Raw genomic sequence first — 25,462 nt, 5'->3', positions numbered from 1 at the left:
TGAAACAAGCACCTGCAGCTACAAGCAACCACAAGGCCCACAACACGTGCCAGACACCCCCCGAGCTCCGGAGCCCAGCAAACCTGCAAGTCTGTCAGGTCCGAGACACTGCCCACTCCAGGGGCTTCTGGGATAGAGGGAAAGCCCCACCCATGGAGAGAGACCCCCGTGTGCCACAGCCTGCGTGTGCCACAGCCTGCGGCTCAACAATGCCTGCTCTCCATTCCAGCCCAGCGACACCACGGTCTGAGAGCAGCTGAGTGGGTCCCTGAGGTGCACACACCCCGCAGGCACCTGCACTGTCAGGCGCCACAGAAGTGGGTCCTGCAGGGGGGTCACGCCTGCCGGCCTGCCCCTCCTACCCCAGGCCTGGGCTGATCCGGAGCTGTGCGCCACTGAGAAAGGCCCCTCTGAGAGGAGAGGCTGCAAAACCTGCTCCCTGCCCCTCCACACAGTGCCGAGTATAGCGGGTGTGGGGTGTTGTCTGCGGGTAACAGAAGGCTGAGAGCAACTGGAGCTACTCCTAGGAACAACCAGCAAGTTCCTGGGGCATTCTGCAAATTTCCTGTCTCTACTGTCCGAATAGAAGTCAAATACAATTTCTATGAATTCCAAATGGTATTCACCAAGTTGCAAAGTGGAAAACTGGCAGGTCTAGGGACTGAGTCCCGGCTACAGGGAGATGTGGCCCCGGGTGGGGGGTGGGAACAACTCCACAGGACTCAGAAGCCCCCTTCCACTCCTGCTCTGCAGTCGGAAAATGGCCTGCAGGCTCTGAGGGCTTTACAGGCTAAGGCAGCCTGTGGCTGAGGGCAGAGGTCCAGGGAGAGCAGTGGAGGGCGCCAGAAAAGGCTGAGTCTTCCCAAGTCAAGCGTGTCGGCGGTGGCACCTCTGTCCACTGACCTGAGCCTGGGCGGCCACCCACCTCATCTTTAAGAAACAAGGCCTGTAGGGCCTTTCTTCAAACCATATCCACCTTGCCAGCCCTCTGAGGTTGGAAGCACCTCAGTACCCAGCTGGCCAATGGGAGATTCCACAGAACCCTCCCCTCCTCAGCACAGAGTTGAGACCTCCCCCTCCACGAGCCCTTTCCTGCTGCTGGAGCATGGCCTTGGCCTGGGGCAGCAGGGGCTACAGTGGACGATGCTTTTGGGAGCTGGAGCCCATTTCCTGCCCCTGCATCCAGCCAAGGCCTTTCTGGAGGCAGCAAAGAGACTGGAGTTGAGCTTCCTGGGGCAAATGGCAGCAGCACCTGGCTCTGTGCAGGTGGGATGCGGGGGGGCTGTGACTCGCCTGGGGGGTGCTCTGTGCAGGTGGGATCGGGGGGGCTGTGACTCGCCTGGGGGTGCTCTGCAGGGAGTGTCTTCTCTATCTGGCTGCCTTTTTTTTTTTTTTTTTGAAACAAGGTCTCACTCTGTAGCTAAGGATGGAGGCAGTGGCGCAATCTCAGCTCACCACAGCCTCCACCTCCCAGGCTCAAGTGGCCCTCCTACTTCAGCCTCCAGAGTAGCTGCGACCATGGGTGGCTGTGCCACCACATCTGGCTGCTTTTAACGTCCTCCCTTTGCTGTTGTGAAAACTTCATGTCAGAGTCATATTTAAATGTGTAATTATTGTTCTTTCTCCTGCTTATAATTCATTACACTTCTTGAATTTGAGGCTTGTGTTTTTATGAACCTTGAAAAGCCCTCTGCTGCCGGCCTCTGGAGCCGCCGTCTCCCTGCCCTGCTCTCTCCTCTGCCGAGGTGCCTGTTGACCTGCATTGTCTCCTCCACAGCTCCCCGCTTCCTGCAGGCTTCCTGTCTCATTTTCATTCTGTGGTCCAGTTTAGGCAATTTCTTTTGTTAGAACTTCCAATTCACCAATACTTTCTTAGGTTGTGTCTAATAAGCTACATCATCTGCCCACTGGGTTTTTTATTTCAGTGATTCTAGTTTTCATTTCCAGATATTCCATATGCTTTAGAAACATCTGCATGATACTCGATGGTTTTAAATCCTCTGATGAATACTGTGCACTTAACCATCCCAGCACGTGAGGTCCCTGGGGCTGACCCCTGCTGACTCTCTCAGGACAGCTTTCTTCCTCAACGTCTGTAATTCCAACCGGGCTCTTCGTCTGTCTGCACTCTGGGAGCCGCGAGGCCTGGATGAGGAAGGTGTGTCTCTCCAGGGAGGGTTTGCTTTTGTGGTGGTGGGGGCCTCAGGGAGTGCGGGGCATTTCCAGCAAGGGCACAAATACAGATGCCAGCCCCACCGGAGGGCAGGACTGGGTCAGAAGTCTCTGTGGTGACCTCTCAAAGCCCCTCATCCTTCCTCAGTACCTGTCCCTCTTAGCTGGGGGAACAGTGTCTGCGCAGATAGCCCAAAGTGTCCAGGAAGTGTGGCCTTCTTGAGAGGACAAGCTTTCCGTGGGGTCTGAGCTCAGAGCCCCTTCCTCTACCTCCCTGGGAGGTCTGAGGCTGGGCTCCAATGCAGAGACCCTGAGGTAGGGCCGCAGGGATGTGGAGCTGTGTGGCCTCTGCTACTCATCTGAACAAATGCCTTTTGTATCAATCATTTAGCACCTCTAATTTCTAGGCTTTTCTAGCAAGTCTTTTAGGGGACACAGGCCACGATACTGTCAACATAGGAAAATGTGCAACTCCCGCGTCCCACCGTAAAACTCAAAGACATCAAAATACATTCTTGATTCTGCTACACAAAGGGGTGTTTCCATGGTGATATTTTCAAACAAGAGAAAGTTCATGGCCAATGGCGGTTACAACTCGTGGAACGGATGGGCAGGCCCGGGTGCAGCTTTGTGGCATGGCTGCTGCTCACAGATTCTGTCCACTTCACTAAAACCAAACATCTGGCCTCATCTGGATGTTCACAGCCATGAAATACGGCACTTCTGGCCAAGAAGTCTAATCACAGCCGATCTACACGAGGCAGATGGTCCAGATCACCAAGTTCCCACCCAAGCACTGAGCTCAACTCACACAAACGAGGGCGCAGCGGTCCTCCCACCGACACCCCCTCGGGGCAGCAAGACAGGAGCTCCACACAGCCTGTCCTGGGCCAACAAGAGAAGCTGGCAGGGCCCCCGCTGAGTCCTGTGAGCCACCGTGTGTGGTGAGAATGGCTTCTCCTTCCAATCTCCAGGTTTCTCTCCGTTTCTGCCTTCTTTCTGTAAGTTACCGTTATTGGTCATTTAAAGAGAGACAGGGCTTACCCCGTCAGCCGCGGGACCTCAGCCCTCCTGCCTGCCAACGGGAGCTGGGGTCATCTCTTAGGCCTTTCAGCTTCAGCTTCCTCTGTAGTATATGTGAATGGGTCACACAGAGATGAGGCTGTGCGTCCAGCCCTTGCCTGCACAACCTCCATGCCTTCCCCATCTCCAGGCCAGGGTGGGGTGGAAGGACCAGTTCCACAGGAAGCTTGTGGAGGCAAACAGGGTAACGTGGCAAGGGTGGGAAGGAGCAGGGTCTAAGCCCCATGGTGGTTTCACCAGCATTCAGCTGTCACTATGGTGAACAGGAAGCCAAGAAGGAAGGAAGCAATGTTGGCAAAAGTGCTCAGATGACAACCAAACAGAACAGCTTCCCACCCTGGGTCTCCGTTCCACACACACAGCGTCGTGGGTATTTTAAAATAAACAAGATCAACGTCCAAACCTGCACTGAGGCCTGAGTTGTGTCCGTCACTCCTGCAGGGCACAGGCCTGCCTGGTCAAGTGCGTAGGCGGTGAGAGCACAGGGCGGGGGGGGCCCCTCTGTCAAGGGGCCACAGCTCCTCACACAGCAGAGCTTTATGGATGAAAGGGCTGAGAGGCACAGAAAGGTTGAGAAATGGGCCCAAAGTCCCACAGCAGGGAGCCATGAGGCAGCAGATGGCCCCCGCGTACCCCCCCTCACTCGGCTGACTGCTCCCACAGCAGCCACCACCTTTTCCTGAGCCCTGGGGTCCTGTCAAATCGCTGAGCCTGGGGTGGTCTTGTGGACCCCAGCTTGTCTGTGTTGTGTTGACAACATGGGCCTGGCTATCGGCCCAAGTGCACTTCTGAGGGGAGTCAGGGAGGCCTCTGCTGCAGCTTGGGGAATACGGAATTTTAAACAGGAAGAGCCTTCCCTTTGTATGAGAAACCGCTTACATCTAGAGAGGAAAAACGGTTGGGACATAGCAGGACCAGAGACCAATCACGCGGAGTTCTTCATCATGTGCAAACATTTTATTTTGATGTGCTTTTTCATGCGTGCCTGAATGTGGTGGCTCTTAGGGTAACCCCAGAATCCTCACTATGGCAACAAGACCTGGCCACCACCATCACCTCGACCGCCACAGCCTTTGCTGCAGCCCCACTCTGCCTCCCCGCAGGCTGCTTGCATGCCAGCACCCACTGGCCGAGCATCCTCTGGCAGGACCGGAGTCCTCTGTATTCAGAGGCCGACCTTGCTTTCCTGAGGCTCAGGAGGTAGCAGTGGGTCCGGCTGCGGCAGGGGCCCCCGTGTAGCCAGGAAAGGAGGAAGAGTCTGCCGAGGTTTCTCGGGAAGGAGATGGTGTGAAAGTGACTGTGGCTCTGGTCCTGCCTGGTAAGGAGTTCTACAGGGGAGGGGCCTGGCCTTGGGCTGGCCCTGCTCTGCGTGGGATCCGTGCCCTGCATGGGGTTCTTGGGGTCTGTGCCCTGCATGGGGTCTTTGCCCTGCGAGGAGTGCGTGGGATCCGTGCCCTGCGTGGGGTGCTTAGGGTCTGTGCCCTGCGTGGGGTGCATGGGGTCTGCTACGTGCTCGGTGAGAAACTGCATCAGGGCTGCCCGCCGTGTGTTGCTAACATCCCCACACACGTGAGGGCCTCGGGACCCTCGTCAAGACAATGAGCTGAGGCCACCAGTCCATAGCACACTGCAGTGCACACGCCCTTCCTGGCAAGAGGCTCCCGGGGTGCCATGCTCTCCAGGCACCTGCCCTGCCTGCGAGCACAGCCTGGCCCCTGCTGCACTCTGCTCTTTCTGCCCGCTCGGGTCCACTGCGGCTGAGTGGATGGGAGAAGCCTCTTCCACTTCACACACGCGTCGCCTCTAGCACTGGGCAAGGTCTGGCATTCAGAGTTCCAAGATCCCACAGACCCCAGTGGCTAGGTCTGTCTTCCCTCCAGGAGATCCCACAGACCCCAGTGGCTAGGTCTGTCTTCCCTCCAGGAACAAACATGACGTCAGGAAAAGACTGAAGGTGCCGAGCACCTAACGCTGAAGGAGCCAGCATGTGCCCATCAGCACTGCAGAGCGCACACCCCAGGCACCAGATACCAGGGCGTTATTCACAGGTCAAAGCAAAATAAGAAAATCATAATTTTTCCCCTTGTTCCAAAGAAACATCCACGTGCAGAGGGCAGGCAGCTTCGGCCCACGGCGCTCCTGACGAGGGCTCCCTCGTGGCTGCCCCAGGACAAGCAGGACCCCGGCGGTCCTAGGCAGGGAGAAGCGAGACTCAGGGTCACAGACGAAGGCGCAGGACAAACAGCGGGGCAGGAGGCTCCCCAGAACCCCAGGGAGGCCAGGCAATGAGGCACAGCAACCTCAAAAACATGCGCTGATTGACTGATTATTTATTTATCTATTTTATTTTTTACGGACAGGGTCTCACTCTGTCGCCCAGGCTGGAGTGCAGTGGCGCAATCACGGCTCATTGTAGCCTTGACCTCTTGGCCTCGAGGGACCCTCCAGCCAAAGTGCTGGAAGGGTGTGAGCCACTGTGCCTGGCTACTTTAAGTTTTGGGAAAACTTACACATATGAAAAACTGGACAAACTAGTATAATTTGAAGCAAATCCCAGATATCACATAATTCAATATGAAAGCTTTCAGTGATAAGGGTTTTTAAACTGAGACCACCATTGAGGTGGTAAAGGACAGACTTCAAAAGCAGATACGAGAGGCCCCAGGCACACAGGGCAGGCAGGATGGGATCAAAGTCCCAGGGCTGGTCTGAGAGGGCTCGGTGGGCAAAGCTGTCTTGGGGCCAGGACATGGCAGGTGCCTACCCACTCCTTGCTGCACCCACAGCCCTTACAGAGATCTGGTCCTGGGACAGGCTCTTGCCTGGCACTCTGGAAGGCGCAAAGGTGATTGTGTTACATGCTCACGTCTGCCTGGACAGCCTCCAGGCTGCTGTGTAGGGACCACACAGATGCATAGCCTTGGGGACTGCTTTAAACTGCGCTGATTCACGACAGACAGAACCACGTTGTTCTTGGCAGGCCGCCCCTAGCCCTGACTAAGCACTGCAGAGGCTGCATCTCCATGGGACTGGACCACGGGCAGGGCTGACTCCACCCTGTGTGTGGGAGGCGGGAAGCCATCCCCAAGGCAACACGGAAGTCTCTAAGGGAGGTGCGCCAGGCTCTCCCACTTGGACACAGCCAAGGTACCCAGGACGGTGGTGACCCTGCATCCCTCCCACCATGGCAAGGGGAACTGGCTGCGCCTGCTCAGCAGAGGGCGCTGCAGGGGCACTGCAGGAGGAGGGCCTGGCAGGGATGCCTGGGGGCACTCACACCTCTCCAGAGGGGCCTGACTCCTGGGGACCAGAGAAGAGTCTCTTGTCTATCACATGTCGGTTAACCCTGCACCAATGTTTCTCTTCTCATCCCTGCTGTGGCCACCAGATGGGTACAGCCGAGGCGTGCACCTCTCCCTCCACCCCACTCATTTCTGAGCAAGAACTGCTCCTCTGGGGAAAGGAGGGGACGCAGCGTGTGTGAGAACCACAGCACCCAGCAGCCTGCCTCCTGGCCCAGGGTGGGGCTGAATGCACTGGAGTTGGACTTGCTACTATTTATTTATTTAGAGAGGGAGTCTTGCTCTGTCGCCAGGCTGGAGTGCAATGGTGCAATCGTGGCTCACTGCAACCTCCACCTACTGGGTTCAAGCAATTCTCCTGCCTCATCCTCCTGAGTAGCTGGGATTACAGGCGCGTGCCATCACGCCTGGCTAATTTTTGTATTTTTAGTAGAGACAGGGGTGCGGGTTCTTCATGTTGGTCAGGCTGGTCTCGAACTCTTGACCTGGTGATCCACCCGCCTCGGCCTCCCAAAGTACTGGGATTACAGGCGTGAGCCACTGTACCCGGCCGTGGACTCGCTACTTTAAGAGGGTCCTGGTTAAAATGCAAGCTTCTAGGATACGCAATGCTCCACATTCATACATCAGAACAATCTTCCTAGGAAATCTAGTTTTGCAACATTAAACAAGAAGTTATTAAAATTGGCCCCAAAAGGGTGATAAACACAGGAAGACAAATACTACATTTCTTAGGTCTTTTTGTCACAGTCCTTGCCTGGAAAATTCTATTTTCAAAATGTTCTTTACTGTTTTCCCACCTCACAGGGATTCTCACCTACCCTGTCCTCACCTGGGCCTGCCCCTCACAGAGAAAGGACGTGGTGTTCAACACACAGTTCTAGGAGCGCTCAGGGCTGTGGCAGAAAACATCCCAGAGACCCACAGATAGTGAGAACGGCCTCAGTGGGCCAGCAGGGCTGGCACCAGGCAGGCACTAACCATCAACAGACAGACCCTGGAAGATTATGACAACACAGCAGGACCCTGGGGGAGAGCTTCTCTCCACGATGACGAAACGGCCACCACAAAAGAGACCTGACCAGCCAGACGCGGTGGGCACCGGGTCGCCCTGGGAACGCCATCTTACCAAGCGGGATCGTTCTCCTAGGAAGCAGAAGCAGATGCTTGTCTCACTAACCCTTTCAGCAACACTTCCAGAGACATCACAGAAACACCTCAAAGGTCTGAGGCCAACTCCACATGGCCACTGTACAAAGAGCTAACAACTATGCATCGATGTGACGGCCTTCTACAACCAAAACCAGCACGGGACCAAAAAGAGCACGCACAGGGTTTTCAGGCCTGGACTGATTTTCTCTAGGCCTAAAGCCCGAGAGGACACAGCACCGCTGGGAGCTCCCGGGAGTCGCCCAGGCCCTCCCTTCTGGGGGCTGAGGTCCCTCGCAGGACCTGTCCATTCTGTCCACTCACTTCCCTGTGCCTCCCAACGTTCTTCCTTGGAGCTGTCTGCTGCTGGGAAGAGGAGTCCTCCGGGCCTGTGCTGGTGTCCCTGCAGCCTTCCTGTTCCCAGATGTGCTGGCCCAGAGACAGGAGCCATGTGCCTGGCACTGCACCTGCCCCTCACTTCCCACCTGGGAAAACCAGCCCTCTCCGCTGGCCTTTCACTCGGCAGAGTCTCCACCTGGCTACTGTGAGCACATCCCTGGAGCACCCCACACAGGACAGGAGGGGCCACGGGCCTGCGGCAGCCACACAATCACAAAGGCTGAAGCTTCCTGAGCTGTGGTGACAAAAGCCAGGGCCTGGATTCTCTTTACCGGCTGTGCCTGCTGCCGTTCCCCTTCAACAATCTCCTTAGTATCATGAGCCCCTATCACCCGGACCACTTCCCCATCTGCTCTCAAACCCGCATCCTGGCACAGCCTCTACGCCTTGTGCTATGGCTGCATTCAAGGAGTCTTAGGAGGCCAGGGACAGAGCCCAGGGCCTGACGCAGCATGTCAGGCCGGTTCACTCCAGGCTTTGTGGCCAGCTTAGTGCTCTACTGCCTCCAACCTTCCCCAGCAGGGCTGTAGAGAAGCTGGATGACCAGGAGGACAAGGAGGCCTCTGAACACAAGAATCACCAAAGAACAAGCATGGCCAGCGCAGAGGCCTGGGCTCCCCACTGAGCAGCTCAAGACAGAATCCACTGGAAGGGGCACTGTGGGAGGCGCTGAACCCACCAGGAGTGTGTGCACATGAACACACACGGGCTTGCACATGGGCACACAGGCATGAACACGCACACATGGACACACACAAGCACACGGACATATGCACATGGGCGCACATATACACAGGCACACACATGCACACATACATGGGCGCAAACATGAATACACACATGAGCGCACATATACACAGGCACACACATGGGCACACACAAGCACACATACACAGGCACACACATGGGCATACACACAAGCACACATACAGGCACATACGGGTACACACACACGGGTACACACAAGCACATACACGGGTACACATACAAGCACATACATGGGCACACACGGGCATATGTACACAGATACACGGGCATGTGCCCATGGGCACACACACAGGCACACGGGCACACACACACACAGGCACACACTCTGGCATAGGCACATGCACACAGCACACGCACTCCTGCTCTGCAGCCTCAGACCCCACCTGCGCTTGGGAAGACTTCCCTGCCTCCTGCTCACTTTTAGGGCTCCCTTTGGTTTTTACTACAAGCAATGGAGTTTCTTCCTGTGCCTTTGTGGCCCTGAGGGGAACCACTGTCTCCCTCCTGTGTCCAGCTGTCAGAAGACCCACAGGTCAGAAGCCCTATACCTCGCCCAGGGCTGGACACGCACCGGGTGCATCTCCACGCGTGTGGGACCCGAGAGTGAAGCTCTCCAATCAGCCCCGGGGGCCTGGCCCTGAGCCTCGGTTGAAGAGGAGGTGGCACGTGGGGGCCTGTGCCCCGCCCCTGCTGCCCCTTGCCTGGACGGCGTGCAGGGTGCTACCGTGGGTCCCAGTGCAAAGCCGGAGGTGCGGGGACTGGGGACGCCCTGCCTGGGCTGCTCCGGGCAGCCTGTGGAGGGCTGAGTGCAGGAGGGGCCGCGGGCTGGTACCTGTGTCCGAGTCCTTCTGCTCCCCATTGGCGCCCGCAGTGAAGGGCAGCTTCCGCTTGCTGGCTCGCTCCCTCACCTCCTTCCCGCCATCGCCACGCTCCAGTTTTGGGGTCTTGGTTAGAGAAACTTTATCTTTATCCTAGAAAAGAAAGGGATACTTTCAATCATGGTTCCCAAATTACATTCTTAAGCTCTCAAGATTTTGTTTCATGTGCCAGGAGAAGCAAATCTCTTATTTGGGCAACGAACACCCTCCCTGCACCCCGGGGTGTGGCTGTGTGAGGCTGGTCACTGACTGCAGGACCTTCGCCCAGAAGCCTGGGGCCGGGCTGTGGCTCAGCCCTGATTCTGGCCCATTTCTCATCCTGCACACCGGAGGGACGCTCAGGAAATCGCTGGTGTGTGTGTGGAGAAAGCAGAGGAGACAGACACGCGCTACCTCCCACTCCACTCCTGCCTTCCTGGTACTGAACAATGAGGAAAAACAATGGCTTTGCCTTCCCAAAAGAGAGGTGTTGCCAGGCACAGCCACGTTCCCATCAGGAGCCTCCTGTGGAGTGAAGGCCAGCAGCGTCTCCAGGTGGGGCATGTCTTCAGGTGAGTGGCCGGGTGTGGCTCCCTGTAGCCTGAGTTCTGAGTTCTGGCAGAGCACTTCTTACTCTGCCTGTTTCACACTGGCTGTGCTGTAGTTTTGCCTTTTCCATTCCTGAACGTGGACTTTTCCACTGTTCTAGAGGCCAGTGAGCAGCCCCTAGCCCCATCTCTGTCCTCCCTGGAGCTCCAGGGAAGAGCCCCTGTGGGGTAGCAGAGCCCCTCGCAGGCCTAAATGCAGGGCCCACCCACCAGGCAAGAGGCAGGGCAGGGACTGTGAAGCCCCAACTCCATCCAGCCCCGGCTCCAAGGTTGGCCTTGAGCAAGCACTGCCTCAATGGCATAATCCACTGGCTGGAAGACGTGCCCTGGGGATGGGGAAGGGAGCCCGTGTGACGGACGCACACAGCGCTCGGGACTTGGGGAGGCAGACGGTGTGACACACACAGCCCCTTTCCCCATCAGTAAGCCTTCTTTCTGGAACTTTCCCTAGGTAAGCTGCCGGCAAATACTGTGTGCAGTGGTCAGCGGTGCCTTCAGAGCACTGGAGGCCTCAGCTGCTCCAGGGCTGAGATGCCAACTGTTCCTGGGAGAAGCCCAAGCATCCCCAGCCACGGTCCTGCCTCCTGGGACCCAGATGCATCTTCTAGCTTGACTGATCAACACTGCATCCACCAAACCTGGCAGTTAATCAGAGACATCCCTGAGTGACCATGAGAGCGCTTTCGAGAACATGCTGCAAAAGCTCAGAGGGCAACTGGGGTCAAAGAGAAGTTGCCAAGCAGACCAGAGCCATGGCAATGTGCCCACCTCTCCAGTGAGACACGGGGACAGGAGGAGGGTCCCAGATGGGTCTCTGGTGAGACGGGGCCTCTCCAGTGAGACACGGGGACAGGAGGAGGGTCTCAGATGGATCTCTGGGGAGATGGGGCCTCAGGAACGTAACACCTGCCCCAGCAGTGCAGGTCCTTCCGGCCCTCGGCCTGGGTGCCCAGATGCAGCTCATCTGCTGCCTGGCTGCAGCTCCACTGAGCTTTTCTATGGCCCCCTCGGAATGTAGTCCCCACCTGGAATGTGAGAGGCATCCTCCTCGGGGCCGGAGAATGCCAGGAAAGAATGGCACACACCAGAAAGAAGCTCCAATCTGAAACTCCTTCCTCCAAGAACACTCCTGGCCCAGTGTGTGGGTTCCATCAGACATTTGAAGAGAGGCGACCATAACGCTAATTTCAGAACCTGATGAGGGCTGGGTTCTACTACACATGTGAAGAGGCCACCATAACCCGAATTTCAGAACCTGATGAGGGCATTCTATGATAAGAAAATTATAAACCAACATACCTTATGAACACAGACAGGATATATATAACAAGATAACACAAATGATAGGAACAAGAATAGATCTGAGAATGCAAGAAATTTAAAAAGCAATGTATTTCACCACACTAAGAAAATAAAGGAAAGAAAACCATGTGCTCATTTCAACAGCTCCAGAAAAGGCCTGTGATGAAGTCCACAGTTTGTGATGTGGGAGGAAAGCCCCAAACTGATCAAGGCCTCCGGGAGCCTGGACAGAAGGAACACTGTCCTCAGGGCCCTGGTCAAGGCAAGACCGCCTACAGGCACCTCCGCCAGGCACTTCACAAAAGAAAATACCCAAATAGACAATGGACACCCGAAACGGTGGTTCTCATCAGGAAAATGCAAACAACAGCCACGAGGAGATGCCCACCAGCACCTCCACCAGGACAGCTGGGAGAAGACACGCTCGGCAGACCCCAGCAAAGCCGTCGAGGCTTCGAGGGAGAGCTGCAGGTGCGTTTCCCATGACGCGTTCACAAAGAAGCACAAGGCTGTTCAAAGGCTGTTTTGTTCGTAATACAAAAAATGATACAACTAAACTGCCCGTCCAAAGGCAAATGAACAATTCTAGAATACAAATGGAATACCGCCGGGGATGTGAGCCGCGAACACGGGGGGGTGTGCACCATGAACACGGGGTACGCACCATGGAAAGGGGGGTGCATGGCATAAACACCGAGGGTGAGCGCCACGAAAACGCGGTGTGCAGGGGAAACACCAGGGGTGCGTGCAGCCCACACAGGAGGTGTGAGCCGCCTCGTGGAGCCGCCTCGTGGAGCAGCCCTCTGCATACAGTGGCAGATGCATCTGGCAACCCAGCTGGGAACATCTGTACCCCAAACAGAAGCCCTCCTCTGGAATCAGACTGGGCTCAATGCCTTTCTTCACACATGGAAGCTTCTAGAAGACAGCACAGGAGGACATGTTCACCACCAGAAGAAAACACACACCACACCACCATGTGACGTCACCACATGCCCGTCCACACACCCGTCAGCGTTGCTGACATCAGGCCCACACATTGAGTGCTGGCAGGGATGCGGGTTCCCTGGTGGTTCTTGGGGCACACTGGCTCATCGACAGAAGGGCCCACAAATGCTGGGCATGACCACAGTCACGAAGGGAGAGAATGCCGAATGCCAACAGTAGCAAAATCCTGCAAGTCAGACACCGTGGAGCAACCAATGTCTTCCACGGAAATCTCAACAGCCAAAACCTACCAGTGGAGACAGAAGTCAGGGCAGAGGTGACTTTTGGAATGGGGAACGTTACTGAAGGCCCCGAGGACTCTGCAATATTGTGTATTCTCACCTGGGTGGTGATTATCCCTGGTTTTACAGATGAAATTACCAGCTATAATAGCGCATATCTATAGTTCACTTTAAAAGCTCACAAGTTTCTTTTTCACTTCCCAGCTCCTTACACCTCAACGAGCTGTGGAGGGAAAAGCAGCACGGGCAAGGCACCTGTGTGACAGAAGGCTCGCCTCCAGCTGCGCAGAACGGGGAGCGTGGCACAGCCCCCAGAAAGGCGGCTGCCATCAACCTGGGCTCAGAGCCTGCCGGGCAGCTGGGGTGGGACAGGCCCTGTTTCGGCCCCTTTGAGCTTTCCTCACCAGCACAAGAGGACTGTCGACAGGAACCACCTGCACGTGCTACAGAATGTTCTCATTTTCTAAATGCAAATACCTCAAACATTAAATCCAATCCTTATCAGGCACCTCCTGTAAAGCCCCACTATGCCCCAAGGACCACCAGATAGTGACAGCCATGGCACAAGACCCTGCCGGGCCCACCAGCCCGCTGGTCACCTGGCTCCTCCTCATGACCCGAGGTAGGCTCCACACACGTCACACGCAGATTCTCCATCACACCATGACTTCCACTCATGGGAAGCACACACACAGCAAAGAGAAAGTTGTACAGACTGAAAAACAGCCATGTCCAGTGGACACCCTTCCCCGGAGCTCAATCTCTCTTATACGAACGAGACTCGTGTTGTCCACCGACTGCAGCACAGAGAGGCCATCCAGCCTCTCCAGTTCCATTCCCGGCTCAGCTGCCTTAGTATCTGAACTGCCTGTGTGCGGGGTCGACCTGTGTGTGGGATCTGCCTGTGTGTGGGGTCTGCCTGTGTGTGGAGTCTGCCTGTGTGTGGGGTGCTGGGTCGGCCTGTGTGTGGGGTCGACCTGTGTGCGGGGTCTGCCTGTGTGTGGGGTGTGGGGTGCGGGGTCTGCCTGTGTGTGGGGTCTGCCTGTGGGCTCTCTTCTGTTCCACTCACCCATGGGCCTGTCCCGCGGCCAAGAGGAAGCACACTACCTCATGCCTGTAGCTTCAGAGAAAACAATGACACTACACTGCATCCTCCAATTCTGTTCTTTCTCAAGGTGGCTTTGGTTATTCTAGGTCTTTTGAATTTCCCTATTAACTTTGGAATTGTCTTATGAATTTCTACCCAAAAAAGCGCACGGGGATTTTGGCTGGCATCACATTGACACTATACATCCATGTGGAGAGAGATCTGAGGGTCTCCTGATAATGAATATTCTATCACTCTACATTCAAGTGTTGCTTAATTTCTCTCAGGAATACTTTGCAGCTTTCGGGGTACAGGTTTTGCAGCACATCTTTGGTCAAATTTACCCCAAAACTATCTGTATTTTTGATACTGCTGCAAACATTTTTACAACTTCAGCCCTCTATTATTTATGAGTATTTAGAAATACACTTCTGCATACTGGAACACAATGCTAGCGCATTGACTCTTGCAGCTTTTGGACAGACGTCTTGGGCTTTCCTCACTAGATGTCTCTGAGTAAAGACAGTGCTCCTCTTTCCTCTCCAGCCTGACCTCCGTGTAGGTGACCGCGCTGCCTGGAGCCTGTGGGACGATGCTGATGGCAGTGGAGATGGCCAGTGTTCGTCTGTTCTCAACTTTAGGTGGACAGAATTCAGTCTCTGAGGTTAAATGTGATGTCAGCTGCAGGTTCTCACAGACGCTCTGTATCAGGCTGAGGAAATTCCCCTCTATTCCTAGTTTGTGCAATTTTTTAAAAAAACTATGAGTGTGTTGACTTTTGTCAAATGTTTTTGCTGCCTTAGTTGGTGTGATCACACGGTTTTCTTTTTTCCGTCTAATAACAGAACAACTCAAACTGATTGATATGGGAGGTTCAACCTTGAGTTCTTGGAATCAACCCTGCTTGGTTGGTCATGGTACATGATTCATTTTATTTTATAAACTGATGAACTCAATTTGCTAAAATTCTTTCTAAAATGTTTATGTCTGTGTTCGTGAGGCCACTGGTCTGTGGTCTGCTTATCCTGCCGTGTCTTTGTCTGGCCTTGGCATCAGGGTAGTACTGACACAGCAACTGCCCATCTAGATACAAAACAGGAACCTCTATGCTCACCTCACACCACACACACAAAATAACTAGAAATGGACCATAGACCTACATCTAAGAACTAAAACTATACAACGTACAGAACACAGGAAAAACTTCTGTGACCTTCATTTGCCAAAGATAGGATTTTAAGAGAGAGCATGAGTTCTAGAAGAAAAAATTAAATAGAGTGGACTTCTATCTTGGGAGCTGGGCAAGAGTGAAGACATGGGCGCTGCTCAGAGCACCCTATGCACCACTGCCTAGGGACCCAGAGCCAAGGGGATTTCCTTGGCTTTTTCTTCTTAAAGTGGGAAGTGTTTGCTTTATTCTAATAATGAAAATCAGGAACACAGGGAAGGACTTCCACTTCTTTCTTTTTCCCTAACACAGACTCTCACTCTGTCAGAGTGAGACAGTGAGACAGGCTGGAGTGCAGTGACGAGATCTCAGCTCACTGCAGCCTCTGCCTCCCTGATTCAAGCAGTTCTCCTGCCTCAGCCTCCTGAGTAGCTGGGATTACAGGCATGCACCACCACGCCCAGGTAATTTTTGTATTTTTAGTAGAGGTGGGGTTTTGCCATGTTGGCCAGGCTCGTCTCGAACTCCCGACCTTGGGTGATCCTCGTGCCTTGGCCTCCAAAGTGCTGGGATGACAGGTGTGAGCCACCACACCCGGCCAAGAACTCCCACTTCTTAAAGGTAATGTGAGAACCTGAGGAGCTCGGTGTTCACAGTACCAGGTGAGCCTCAGTGCAGACAGCATGTGGCAGAGCAGAGAACACAGAGAATGCAAATTTGCTGCTTCAGAGCTAAACCTCTGGTGGGAGGAGATGAGGACGGCGTGTTCTACAGAGAGGAGTAAGGCAGGGGAGGGCGGGGCGGAGGCAGCGTGCAGGCGTGTGAACCGGGTGGTGGGGGAAGCCCAACTGTCAGGTGAGCAGAAATGGCAGGAGCTGGCCAGCCCCAGGGCCTGTGCTCTGAGCCCTAGGGCTGGGAAGAGAAGCGGACCCAAGTCCAGCAAGCCTGGCAAGTCTGGCTTTCTCTGTGATGCTGCTCTATGTCCTTTTCTGCCTTAGTGAAACGATGGACAGAAACCACCCTCTCCAGGCACCCACGCAGGCCTCAGGGCTGTCTGAGCCCAGCTTCACCCTCTTGTGTTCTCGCCATCAGACACGGCCTCCTGCTGCTCCCAAAGCATGAGGGTGAGTTCTGGGCTCTGTTCTGAGTACAGACCCCATCCCAGACCTGCTCGTGAAGCCACAGCCTGAGGTGGGACATGCTGAGGCCCGGCCATGCGCTTCCCAGCTTCTCAGCTAAGGTCACTCTGGAATACTTATCTTGGGGGACATAGCTCACAGCTCCCCACTTGCAGTGTTGACAAAGCCACCTTTGGGAAGGGGCCTCAGACCAGATGTGAGTCTGTAACTGGCACAGACTGGGGGTGTTTCTGCTGAGACTCGCTGGAGGACCCACATGCTCAGTTCTCAACTGCAGCCTCCATGCCTGTGGGCGCCACCTCCTGCTTCTCGGCCTCAACACAGCTTGCTGGGTCTGAGCGGGACTGCGAATGTGGGTTCCTAACAAGCTCCAGCCGCTCAGGTGACTCTGCTGGTCGGAGGACACACTTTGAGAACCACCGAGTGGAGCTCAGGGGGCTGTGAGGCCGTCTGTGCTCCGAATGGCGTGCCCAGAGCTCAGTGAGACGGGGTGACTGTGCCATGGGGCTGGGGATGACACTGTTCTCTGTGGCCCCGGACACCTTTGGATCAGAACACACTCAACGATGCAGACACCTGATTGTTCTTCCTGAGGCAGCTCGGTGGTTCTGGGATTCCATGGTAGGCAGTGGTGAGAAACCGTCTCCAGGAGGGGCCCTTTCTCTGCCACTGTGCTCACTGGTGCAGCCAAAGGGACACGCACAAGCTGTCAGGTCAGCACGGCGTCAGGATGTACTGCAGAGTCATGGGCTCCATTTCCATCTTCCATGTGTATGTCACTGAGATCACGATTCTTTTGGAAAAATCTAAAAATATCTTGTTTTTGATAACATAAAACTGTATCTGGAGAAAAGGGAGTTTATGGTAGAAAACTGAGCAGAAATCATTTCAGCCTGTACCAGGAGAAGGCAGGTCAGACGTGTGCACCTGAGTTCTGGCACTCTGAGATCACTTCCTCCCTAAGGAATACAGCCTCTTCTAATAGCAGCTGCAACCAGGAGTGCGTCTTCCCAGGCATTCTATTTCAAGCCTGTTCAAGCTAAGAAAGCTCCACTAGGACTGAGAGCTCCCTACTCCCTGTAATGCATTTAAAATTTGTCTGCCTGCAGGAGGAAAATGCCTGACTTTACTGTGAGTAGCTGGAAACAAACCAACAAACAAAACAGGACAGGCTGGTTGTGGTAGTTCATGCCTGTGATGCCGAAGCTGAAGGATCACTTGAGCTCAGAAGTTTGAGACCAGCCTGGGCAACATGGTGAGACCTCGTCTCTACAAAAAAATACAAAAATTAGCAGGGTGTGCTGGTATGCTCCTGCAGTCCCAGCTACAAGGCAGGCTGAAGTAGGAGGATTGCTTTGAGCCTGGGGCGGTGGGGCAGGGTGGAGGGGTGTGGAGGGATGCAGAAGTTGCAGTGAGCTGAGACTGTACCACTGCGCTCCAGCCTGGGTGACAGAGCCAGACCCTGTCAACCACCCCTCCCAACACACACACACACACACACACACTCGAACCCAGAACACAGCTACCTTACTGGAAAAGCCCAGAGTGAAATCCACACATCCCTCACAGCACATGTGTGAACAGAACTCCCATCGACAACATCAGGACCAGTTTATCAAGTCTCTCTTCTTCTTAAGCAAGAGAACAACTCGAAGCAGCTGAGAGCAGGTGCCTGCAAACCATGACACCCTGCCTCGCGCGCCAACACGACCTGCTCTCTGTGGCTCTCCCGGCCTTTCTCGTCTCACGCTACCCTGCCTGGACGGCCTTCGCTGCAAGTCCACTGACGAAGGGCTCCACACACCTGCTGGTGTGTCCAGTGGCTCAGAGCACCACCTCCTCAATCAGCATTTCTGAGACCTGAGCCAGGAGAGCTCCCTCCTCCCTCCACTGCTTGTTCATCTTCACCGGCCCAGGTACAGAGAAGAACGGGAGTGACAGTCACCACCTCACCATCAACGTCAGGGCCAGGCTGTCCTTTCCCCACACGCCTTCTGCATCCTACCCAGGCCACCACTACCGCCCTGACCCTAAAGCCTGCGGGCACAGAGCTGGGGTCCTCTAGGAAGCGCGGGCCCGGTTCACTCAGCGGTCCCTCCAAACTCCAGCGTCAGACCCTCGATGGCACAACCCGAACATCTCTGTTCACAGAGCACAACCCAGGTGCAGAAGCCAAGAAATCCTCTCACAGACATTCTGAGGTCCCAGGAACCCCACCTGCATCACCCATGTGAACGTGACAGGGTTCTTCTGATCCAAACACACGGTTCACGCCTCCACACGCTCGGGGTGAAACCACACCATCCACCACCTCTTTGGGAGACAGTACTCACTGGAGGCATGGAGCGTGCTGAAACCGAAGCTTGGTGGTAGTGGCAGGAGCTCAAGAGGACGGTGGCGAGGCCTGGGCTGTGTGCACAGTATTCTGCACACTTGCAGAGCTCTGCTGCTCCCCGTGAATGCTGAGTCCCAGGACCTCACCCCACAAGATGAGGAAGATGAGGCCGGGGCGGCAACATAAAGCTATCCCAACGCTCTGAGCACTTAGCCACAGAAGAGCAGGAACCACCAGGAAGCGTGACCTGCCCTTGTGCCTTTCTGCCTCACCGCTGAAGGCGCACATCGGCACCCCAACACCCACCTCCTCAGGAGCGCAGCAGGACACGCCCGTCCCAACTGCCAAACCTACTCTCCACAGGCTTCACGGACAGGTGCGTGCCTGCGTGTGAGCTCGGCAGTGTGGTGCTGGCCAAGCATCGGCTTCTGCTCATCCTTCACTGGTGGCCGCAAGCCATGGGACCCGTCCAGCCCTGCACACAGCACCAGAGCTCGGGACTGAGCAGACGCCTGGACACTGCCCAGACATCAGGGGTCTCAGAGCTGCTGTCGTTCAGCACCTGCACATGTCTGTGTTCACAACATGCCCCACAATTCACCAAAAAGAAGTGAATTCACCAAAAAGAAGTGAACTGAATCGCCACCATGTTGTTGCTGAGAGGAAGGCGGTCTTGCTGGTTATGTTTCCATGTGGAATCCCTGCTGAGCTCACACCAAACCCACAATGTGAGCAGAGAGGCCGCAGCACAGCAGCACAGGAAGCAGCGAGAGGCCTCACAGGCCTGGGGACCAGAAGGCAGCCCAGAGTAACTGGCAACCAGGAACACAGTGGGGGGACCCTGCCCACCAGGGACCACCGAGGGTCAGACAGGTTACAGATGAACAGCCTGCCACACAGGCCAGGCCGTCAGGAGCAAGGAGGCACGAGGATCAAAGGACGACAGTGGCAGGATGGCAGGAGTTGACACGCATCCTGCACAGCATGGCCCTGCCTCACCATTCACTCCACCAGACACTCCTGTGCCTGCTGCAGAGACAGGAAGCTGACTCAGGAGACACCTGACTTGTTGACAGTCACAAAGATAACACATGGCAAAGCCTGAACTCGAACCCCGATCTGTCCAAGTTCACATTCGCTGGGCACACCCCAGAACTCGGCGTCTTCCCCCACACTGCAGGACAGGAAGTCTGCACTTCCTAACACCTCAGAACCCAGCAGCACCCGCCAATACTGCAGGACAGGAAGCTTGTACCCCAGGAAACTGCATCATCCCCCACACTGGAAGGCAGGAAGTCTGCACCCCAGTCTGTATTAAGCGCATACAAATAAAATGCAGGGGTTTAGATTCACATCCCACTTTCCTATTCATGTTTGGAATAAACCACAGTTGGAAGTAACATGCCCCGGCAGTGCTTGCAGTCAGGATATCTGAATGCCTGACAGGCCTAACGGAAGCCAGGACAGAAATCCTGGATTTCTGGGGGTAGAACGTGCAGCCATATGGAGGCTCAGGCCAATTTCTGTACATAAAGCTATTATTTAACGCTTGACTTTGGTCCCCAGATAACAAACACAAAAAAGCAAGGCCACTTTTGGAAAGATCACTCCTCACCACCCTCTACACTCCTGCCTGCAGACAGAGGCACAAAGAAAGGGCCGGAGGGCGGAGAACAGGCCACGCCCGGGCAGCACCCCGTTCCCGCCTCATCCCCACGTGGGTGGGTGAGCGTACAGGGGTGGGGGGCACAGGGGTGGGGGGCAGCGTTACCTTTTTCCCAGTCTGCTTCTCCACCATGTCGCTGCTGAGGGGAAGCTCTTCCTGCTGTGGTGCTTTAGGGCACCCGCCCTTGGGCATCGTCCTGCTCCTCACCCGATCTTCATTTACACGGCCGGCCCTTCGTCATCAACCGTCTGCTGCAAAAGAGAAGACACACAAGTCACTGAACGCAGAGGCAGCACCAACTCATCCACTCTCACACAGACTCAGCGACTGGTCAAGGCAGGCAGCTGTTCTGATCAGGGCTGGGGCCAGGGCCAGGCCCAGGAAGCGACTCCTCAGGATGCGCCTCCCATGAAGGGGTCACCAGCAACAGGAATGGCAGCTTTGAGCAGGAAGGAGAACAGAGAAGGGTCAAGCACTTCGTGGGGGCAGAAAGGGACACACGGTCCAGGCTGTGGCTGTGTTCTGGGTGGCAGTCGGCAGCACCTGGATCCTGGGTCCCACCTGGTACCAAATGCACCCAAAAGCTCAGGCGCCACAAGGCAGTCCCTTCCCCGCAGCACAGGCAAGCTCACGACACGCAGTGCAGTACCCCAGCCCTCAGGTCTGGCAGGTCACGTCCACAGCCTCAGCCTCACAGTTCACTCACCACCTGGGAAGGAGCTCCTGTCCCCACCAGGCCTGTGCTTTTTGCACACCCAGTTCCTAACTTGGTGGGCCAGGGGTGTCTCTGAGGGAGTCCCGGCAGCTCCGAGGTCCCAACTCCTCGCCCATGGAAGCAGACGCACCCCCTGGGCCTCAGGCTCCAGCTCCTGGGTTTCCCAGGAAATCTGAGGACACATACTGTATAAATCATGTTTTATTTGTATTTATTAATCATGTTTTATTTTAGGAAATTTTGGCATCTTAAGAAGTTTCTGGCCAGCGAGAGACTGCCCCTCTCAGGGCTGGCAAATTCGTAGACAGTCAAGGGCTCCCATGCAACCCAATCACCTTCTTACCCAACTCCACACCCAGGCCAAGCCCTGCCTGAAACCCTGAAACCAGCGCACAGCCAGGTAAAGGAAACTAGAAACCACGCCTACAGCACAAAGCCTGCAAGAACTTTCCAAAGTAGCCACTCCCAAACTACTCGCTCTGCCCCGTCAGAAAACCCAACAGGCAGTCGGGGGAGGCCTTCCCCGGCCCTCTGCTTCCCACTCCCGGCCCCCGTGGTTGAGGCGGCCCCTCTATGACACGCAGTGCCAGCGCACTTCCTCCTTCCCAGCCTCATCCTGGTCTCTTCTGTGGCGGCGCCAACTTCACCACGCCACACCTGGCACAGACCCTCTTAGAGCACAGGCCTCCTCCCTGCCTGCAGGCCTTCTAGGTTTGTTCACCATCACAGTCAGGCCTCCCAGGTGCACTCACAAGAGGCATGGGGGACATACCTACGCCCCCATGCCCAAAGCCACTGTCCTCCCGTCATGTCCTCGCCACATCGTCAGATAGAAAACATCTCATACAAACTGAACTGGGTACACGTCTCCGCTCTTTTTGCCACATCAGCACCTCTGTGCATGACCATGCTGGGAGAAGCAGCTTCCGCAACTCGCTTCCCCTATATTTACCCACCTCACTCATGCCCAAAAAGCCACTGGTGTGGCTTTTAAAACACGATGTGCAGACCTATCTGCGAGCCACAGCTCCACTCCGAGCCTCTCCCACCTCCACCCTGTCAGCTCAAGGTTAGGCCGTGTGCCACCTGCCCCTGGACGCAGGCTTGGGCGAGACCACAAGATGCTTCTCCTCCAACACCATCTCACGACCTGCTTTGTCTTTCCAGAATAAATGATAAAATCCCACAAAGTGCTGTCTTGGTATTTAACTGGCACAAGAACACATCTAAAGTTATTCTGGAGAGAGGGACAGGTCAGGTCAACGTATTCACTGCCTGTCGCCTCCACCTGCAGTGCAGGTGAGCAGGTGTTTCCATCCGTCATCCCTGATGGCTGAGGCCAGAGCTATTTTCTCCCTCTACCTGAACCTATGAATTTTACAGTCTCTTCCACAAAACTGGAATGTCTCAGCCTGGAGAACTGGCATCTCAGCACCTGACTCAGGGAAGGCTGTTCAAACGTACGGCTGTCTAGAAGCTCCGTGGTAATGTTTAGAAGTTTAAGGGTTATCAGGAAGTAACGTTTTAAAAAATCCAGACTGCCTGCTCTCATGATGGAAAAATGGGGCCTTCACCATGGTAGAGTCCACTGTCCTGATCCCAAATGTGAGTCTGTGGCCCATGGACACGCTCAACAGCTCTGGTGTGGTCAGGAAACAGACCCCACGGCCTACGGACGGCGTCCGGGCCCCACACTGCGGGGGCTTATCACTTCACTCCTGAAACACCCCATTCTCTCCATGTCCCTAGCTTGGTGCTATGCCCAGGCACCTTCCCCGACGGACCAGGGATCTGCGAGTCCACTCAGGAGGTGGGCGAGGTGGGTGGCACCCACCAGGCAGAATACTTTTCACGGCCTGCGTCACTGTGAACGCTCCAGGGGCTCGGGAGTGTTGTCCCAGGTGGACGCTGTGTTTTCTGGAGGTTTCTCCCGCCACCTGCATGGCGACAGCTAAGACCATCCAGGTTGCTGCCCTTCCAGGACCCTCATGCCCGCCTGGCCTTGGCTACATGTTACCGATGGCAACGATGTGCTTGAGGCCCTGCAACCCCAGCCCCCGCCCTCCATGGACCACCAACCTCATCACAGTCATCGAGATGGTGACAGCTGAGATGTGCTGCTGAAGCATCGGGGTGGATGTGGATGAAGCTGGTTTGGATGTAGTTGCCATCTAGCCCATCCTACACCTCCCAGGACCCGTCTGCAGGCACCAGGCGTGCAGCACACGGTCCACTCTAGAGTCTTTGTCAATGGGAGACCAGATGAGGACAGAGGCTCCAGCTGCTTTTGTTCTCTTCCAAAACTTGCCATCCCAGTCCTCCCGGAAGTTGCCCTGGTGATGCCTCTGGCACCTCTGGCCCCCACACCGCCCTGTGTTCCCTCCACCGGGCTCAGGGCTGGTCAGCCTCACCCCTTGCCATGAAAAAGCAGAGCCAGCCGAGGGCCGAGGCACCATACTCAGCCTGTCAGTGACTTCTCCCAGGGGCTGCACGGCACTCAGGAGTCAGGACCACAGGCTCTGCTGACTCGTGGGCGTTGTCCGAGGGTGGGGGCTGTGGTAACGCCCCCGGGCCTCCCCGGCAGAGCTGTCACATAAAGCAGTCGGAGAAGCTGAGAGCCCCCTCTTTACACAGTTCTGCTGCTGCCCGGGCCGGGCCCCTGTGCCTTCTCATCACGACGCCGCACAGCTGGCTACACAGCAGGAGCCACCAGGTCTCACTCCCGGGAGAGATTCTTCCAGGAAGGTGACTTGCCTGTCCCTGCCTAGATGCATTTTAAGTGCAACCTAAATCTCCCTCATTTCCAAGTTATCAGGCAAAGTCTATTTTCAACTCATGACCCTTGAGTCAGCAGGAGACTGAAACACACCTCGGGGCAGTGGGGCTGACTCACGCCCTGTGGTGAGCAGCACGGGGCCCTCGGCTCGCAGGAAGGGAAATGCAGAGCCGCTGCTGAAGGAGCCGGCCAGCACCCGGCCCTGACCAGCTCCAGGCCACGCATTCCTTGTTACTTCACCTCATGACAGCAACAGTCCCGGCTTTGTGGACTGCCAGGGTCACCAAGAGTCCAGGGTGGCAGGAGTCCCCGACACGAGCCACCGGCACACTCCCTGAGGCAGAAGCCACGGCGCCAATGCTGTGGGCTCAGGGAACTTGCTGATTACCTGGCAGCCCCGCGTCTGTGCCAAAATAAAGACATAACTCAGCCCAGCAGAGTGGACAGTGTCTGGGGCCAGCTCTGGGATCCGGGGCCAGCGATGCTGGGCACAGCCATCCTTGCCCTGTCCTCTCTACACTGCGGGAGGCCCTGCGGCCCAGAGGGGCTCCGCCTCCCCTGCAGTGGGGCGCAAAAGAAAATCCTTACACAGACATGACAGGAACGATGCCCTGCTCCTCCCTGAAGGTGGCTTCGAGAGCACTCAGGGGTGAGAGATGCTGTCAAGACCGGCCCACGGAAAGCACAGGGCAGGTTTCTAGCACCCACCATGCGCCAGCAAGCACAGTCTTCGCCTAAACCATCCAGGCACCACGCTCTCCCACTCCACACCCACAGGAGCCCAACTGCCACTCCCTCCACTCCACAGGAGATGCAGCGAGCACCAAAGAGCCCTCCTCCAGGACCAAGCGTGACACAGAAGGGGTTACACTGACTACTGCAAGGTCAGTTTAGCAAAACCCCAGGAATTTCAGCCTATCTGGTCACTTCAGCTGACAAGTGAAGAGCAGGCACTGGTGAGGAATCTGGAGCTGCCTCTCCTGGGCTTCTAAGATTGGAGCTGGGCCAGGACGACCCTGAGACACCTGTGCGGCCAGCAGGATTCCTGCAGGGCCGGGTGTGGTGCAGGAGCTGCGGGGAGGACGCTGCGGGGAGGAGTCTGTGGGGCGAGGTGGGGAGCGGGGAGCTGTGGGGCGGGGGCTGCCCAGGAGCACTCCTTGACAGAGGCCTTGGCATCACCAGGGAGTCCGTGGACCATGGAGATTCACAGGTCCTCTCGGGCCTTCTGAACCCAAACCTGCGCTTTAATCATGTTCTGTTCTGCACACTAACATCTGAGAAGGACTGTACCAGAAAAAACTTGTAATGACACAATTCATTCTGAAAACTCACAGAAAAAAAAAGACTTCTTTGGGTTTGCACTGCCCCTTCAATAAAGGGATGGAATGTGAGTAGAGCTGCCCCTGTACAACCGGGCTCTGGGTCTGCGCTGTGTGGGTTCACAAACTTACACCATATTTTCTTCCACCCCTGCCTCTCCTGAGACCGCAAGACCCATCTCTCCTCTTCCTCTTCAGCCTCCTCAATGTGAAAACGAGGACGACGAAAGCCATTTGTGGAGACCTGCTGCTGCTGCGTGAGGTTTAAGTCTATTTTCTCCTCGTGATCTTAGTCTTTTCGCGTCTCTAGCTTGCTTTACCCTAACGGTAAGAGTAGAACACACGTAACATACAAAATGTGCGTGACTGGCTTTATGTGGTCAGGAAG

The 25,462-nt window shown here is 55.6% G+C and overlaps 1 protein-coding gene across 1 annotated transcript in view; it reads right to left on the bottom strand.

Annotated features, from left to right (window-relative positions):
- The window catches only part of ANKRD11 (ankyrin repeat domain 11), a 145,886-nt gene that overhangs the window by 26,921 nt on the left and 93,503 nt on the right, over window positions 1–25,462 (bottom strand). Inside the window, exons 2-3 of the mRNA XM_011927988.1 lie at window positions 20,370–20,515; window positions 9,706–9,844 (exon numbers count right to left, since the gene is read on the bottom strand). Of these exons, the coding sequence (XP_011783378.1) occupies window positions 9,706–9,844; window positions 20,370–20,456 (226 nt within the window). The 5' untranslated portion in view covers window positions 20,457–20,515. The remainder of the gene's footprint in view (window positions 1–9,705; window positions 9,845–20,369; window positions 20,516–25,462) is intronic.

Source organism: Colobus angolensis, unplaced genomic scaffold, assembly GCF_000951035.1.
Source record: "Colobus angolensis palliatus isolate OR3802 unplaced genomic scaffold, Cang.pa_1.0 Scaffold76, whole genome shotgun sequence".
Taxonomy (NCBI): Eukaryota; Metazoa; Chordata; class Mammalia; order Primates; family Cercopithecidae; genus Colobus; species Colobus angolensis.
Note: the sequence above shows the minus strand (reverse complement) of the source record. Positions and strands in the feature narration are given on the sequence as shown.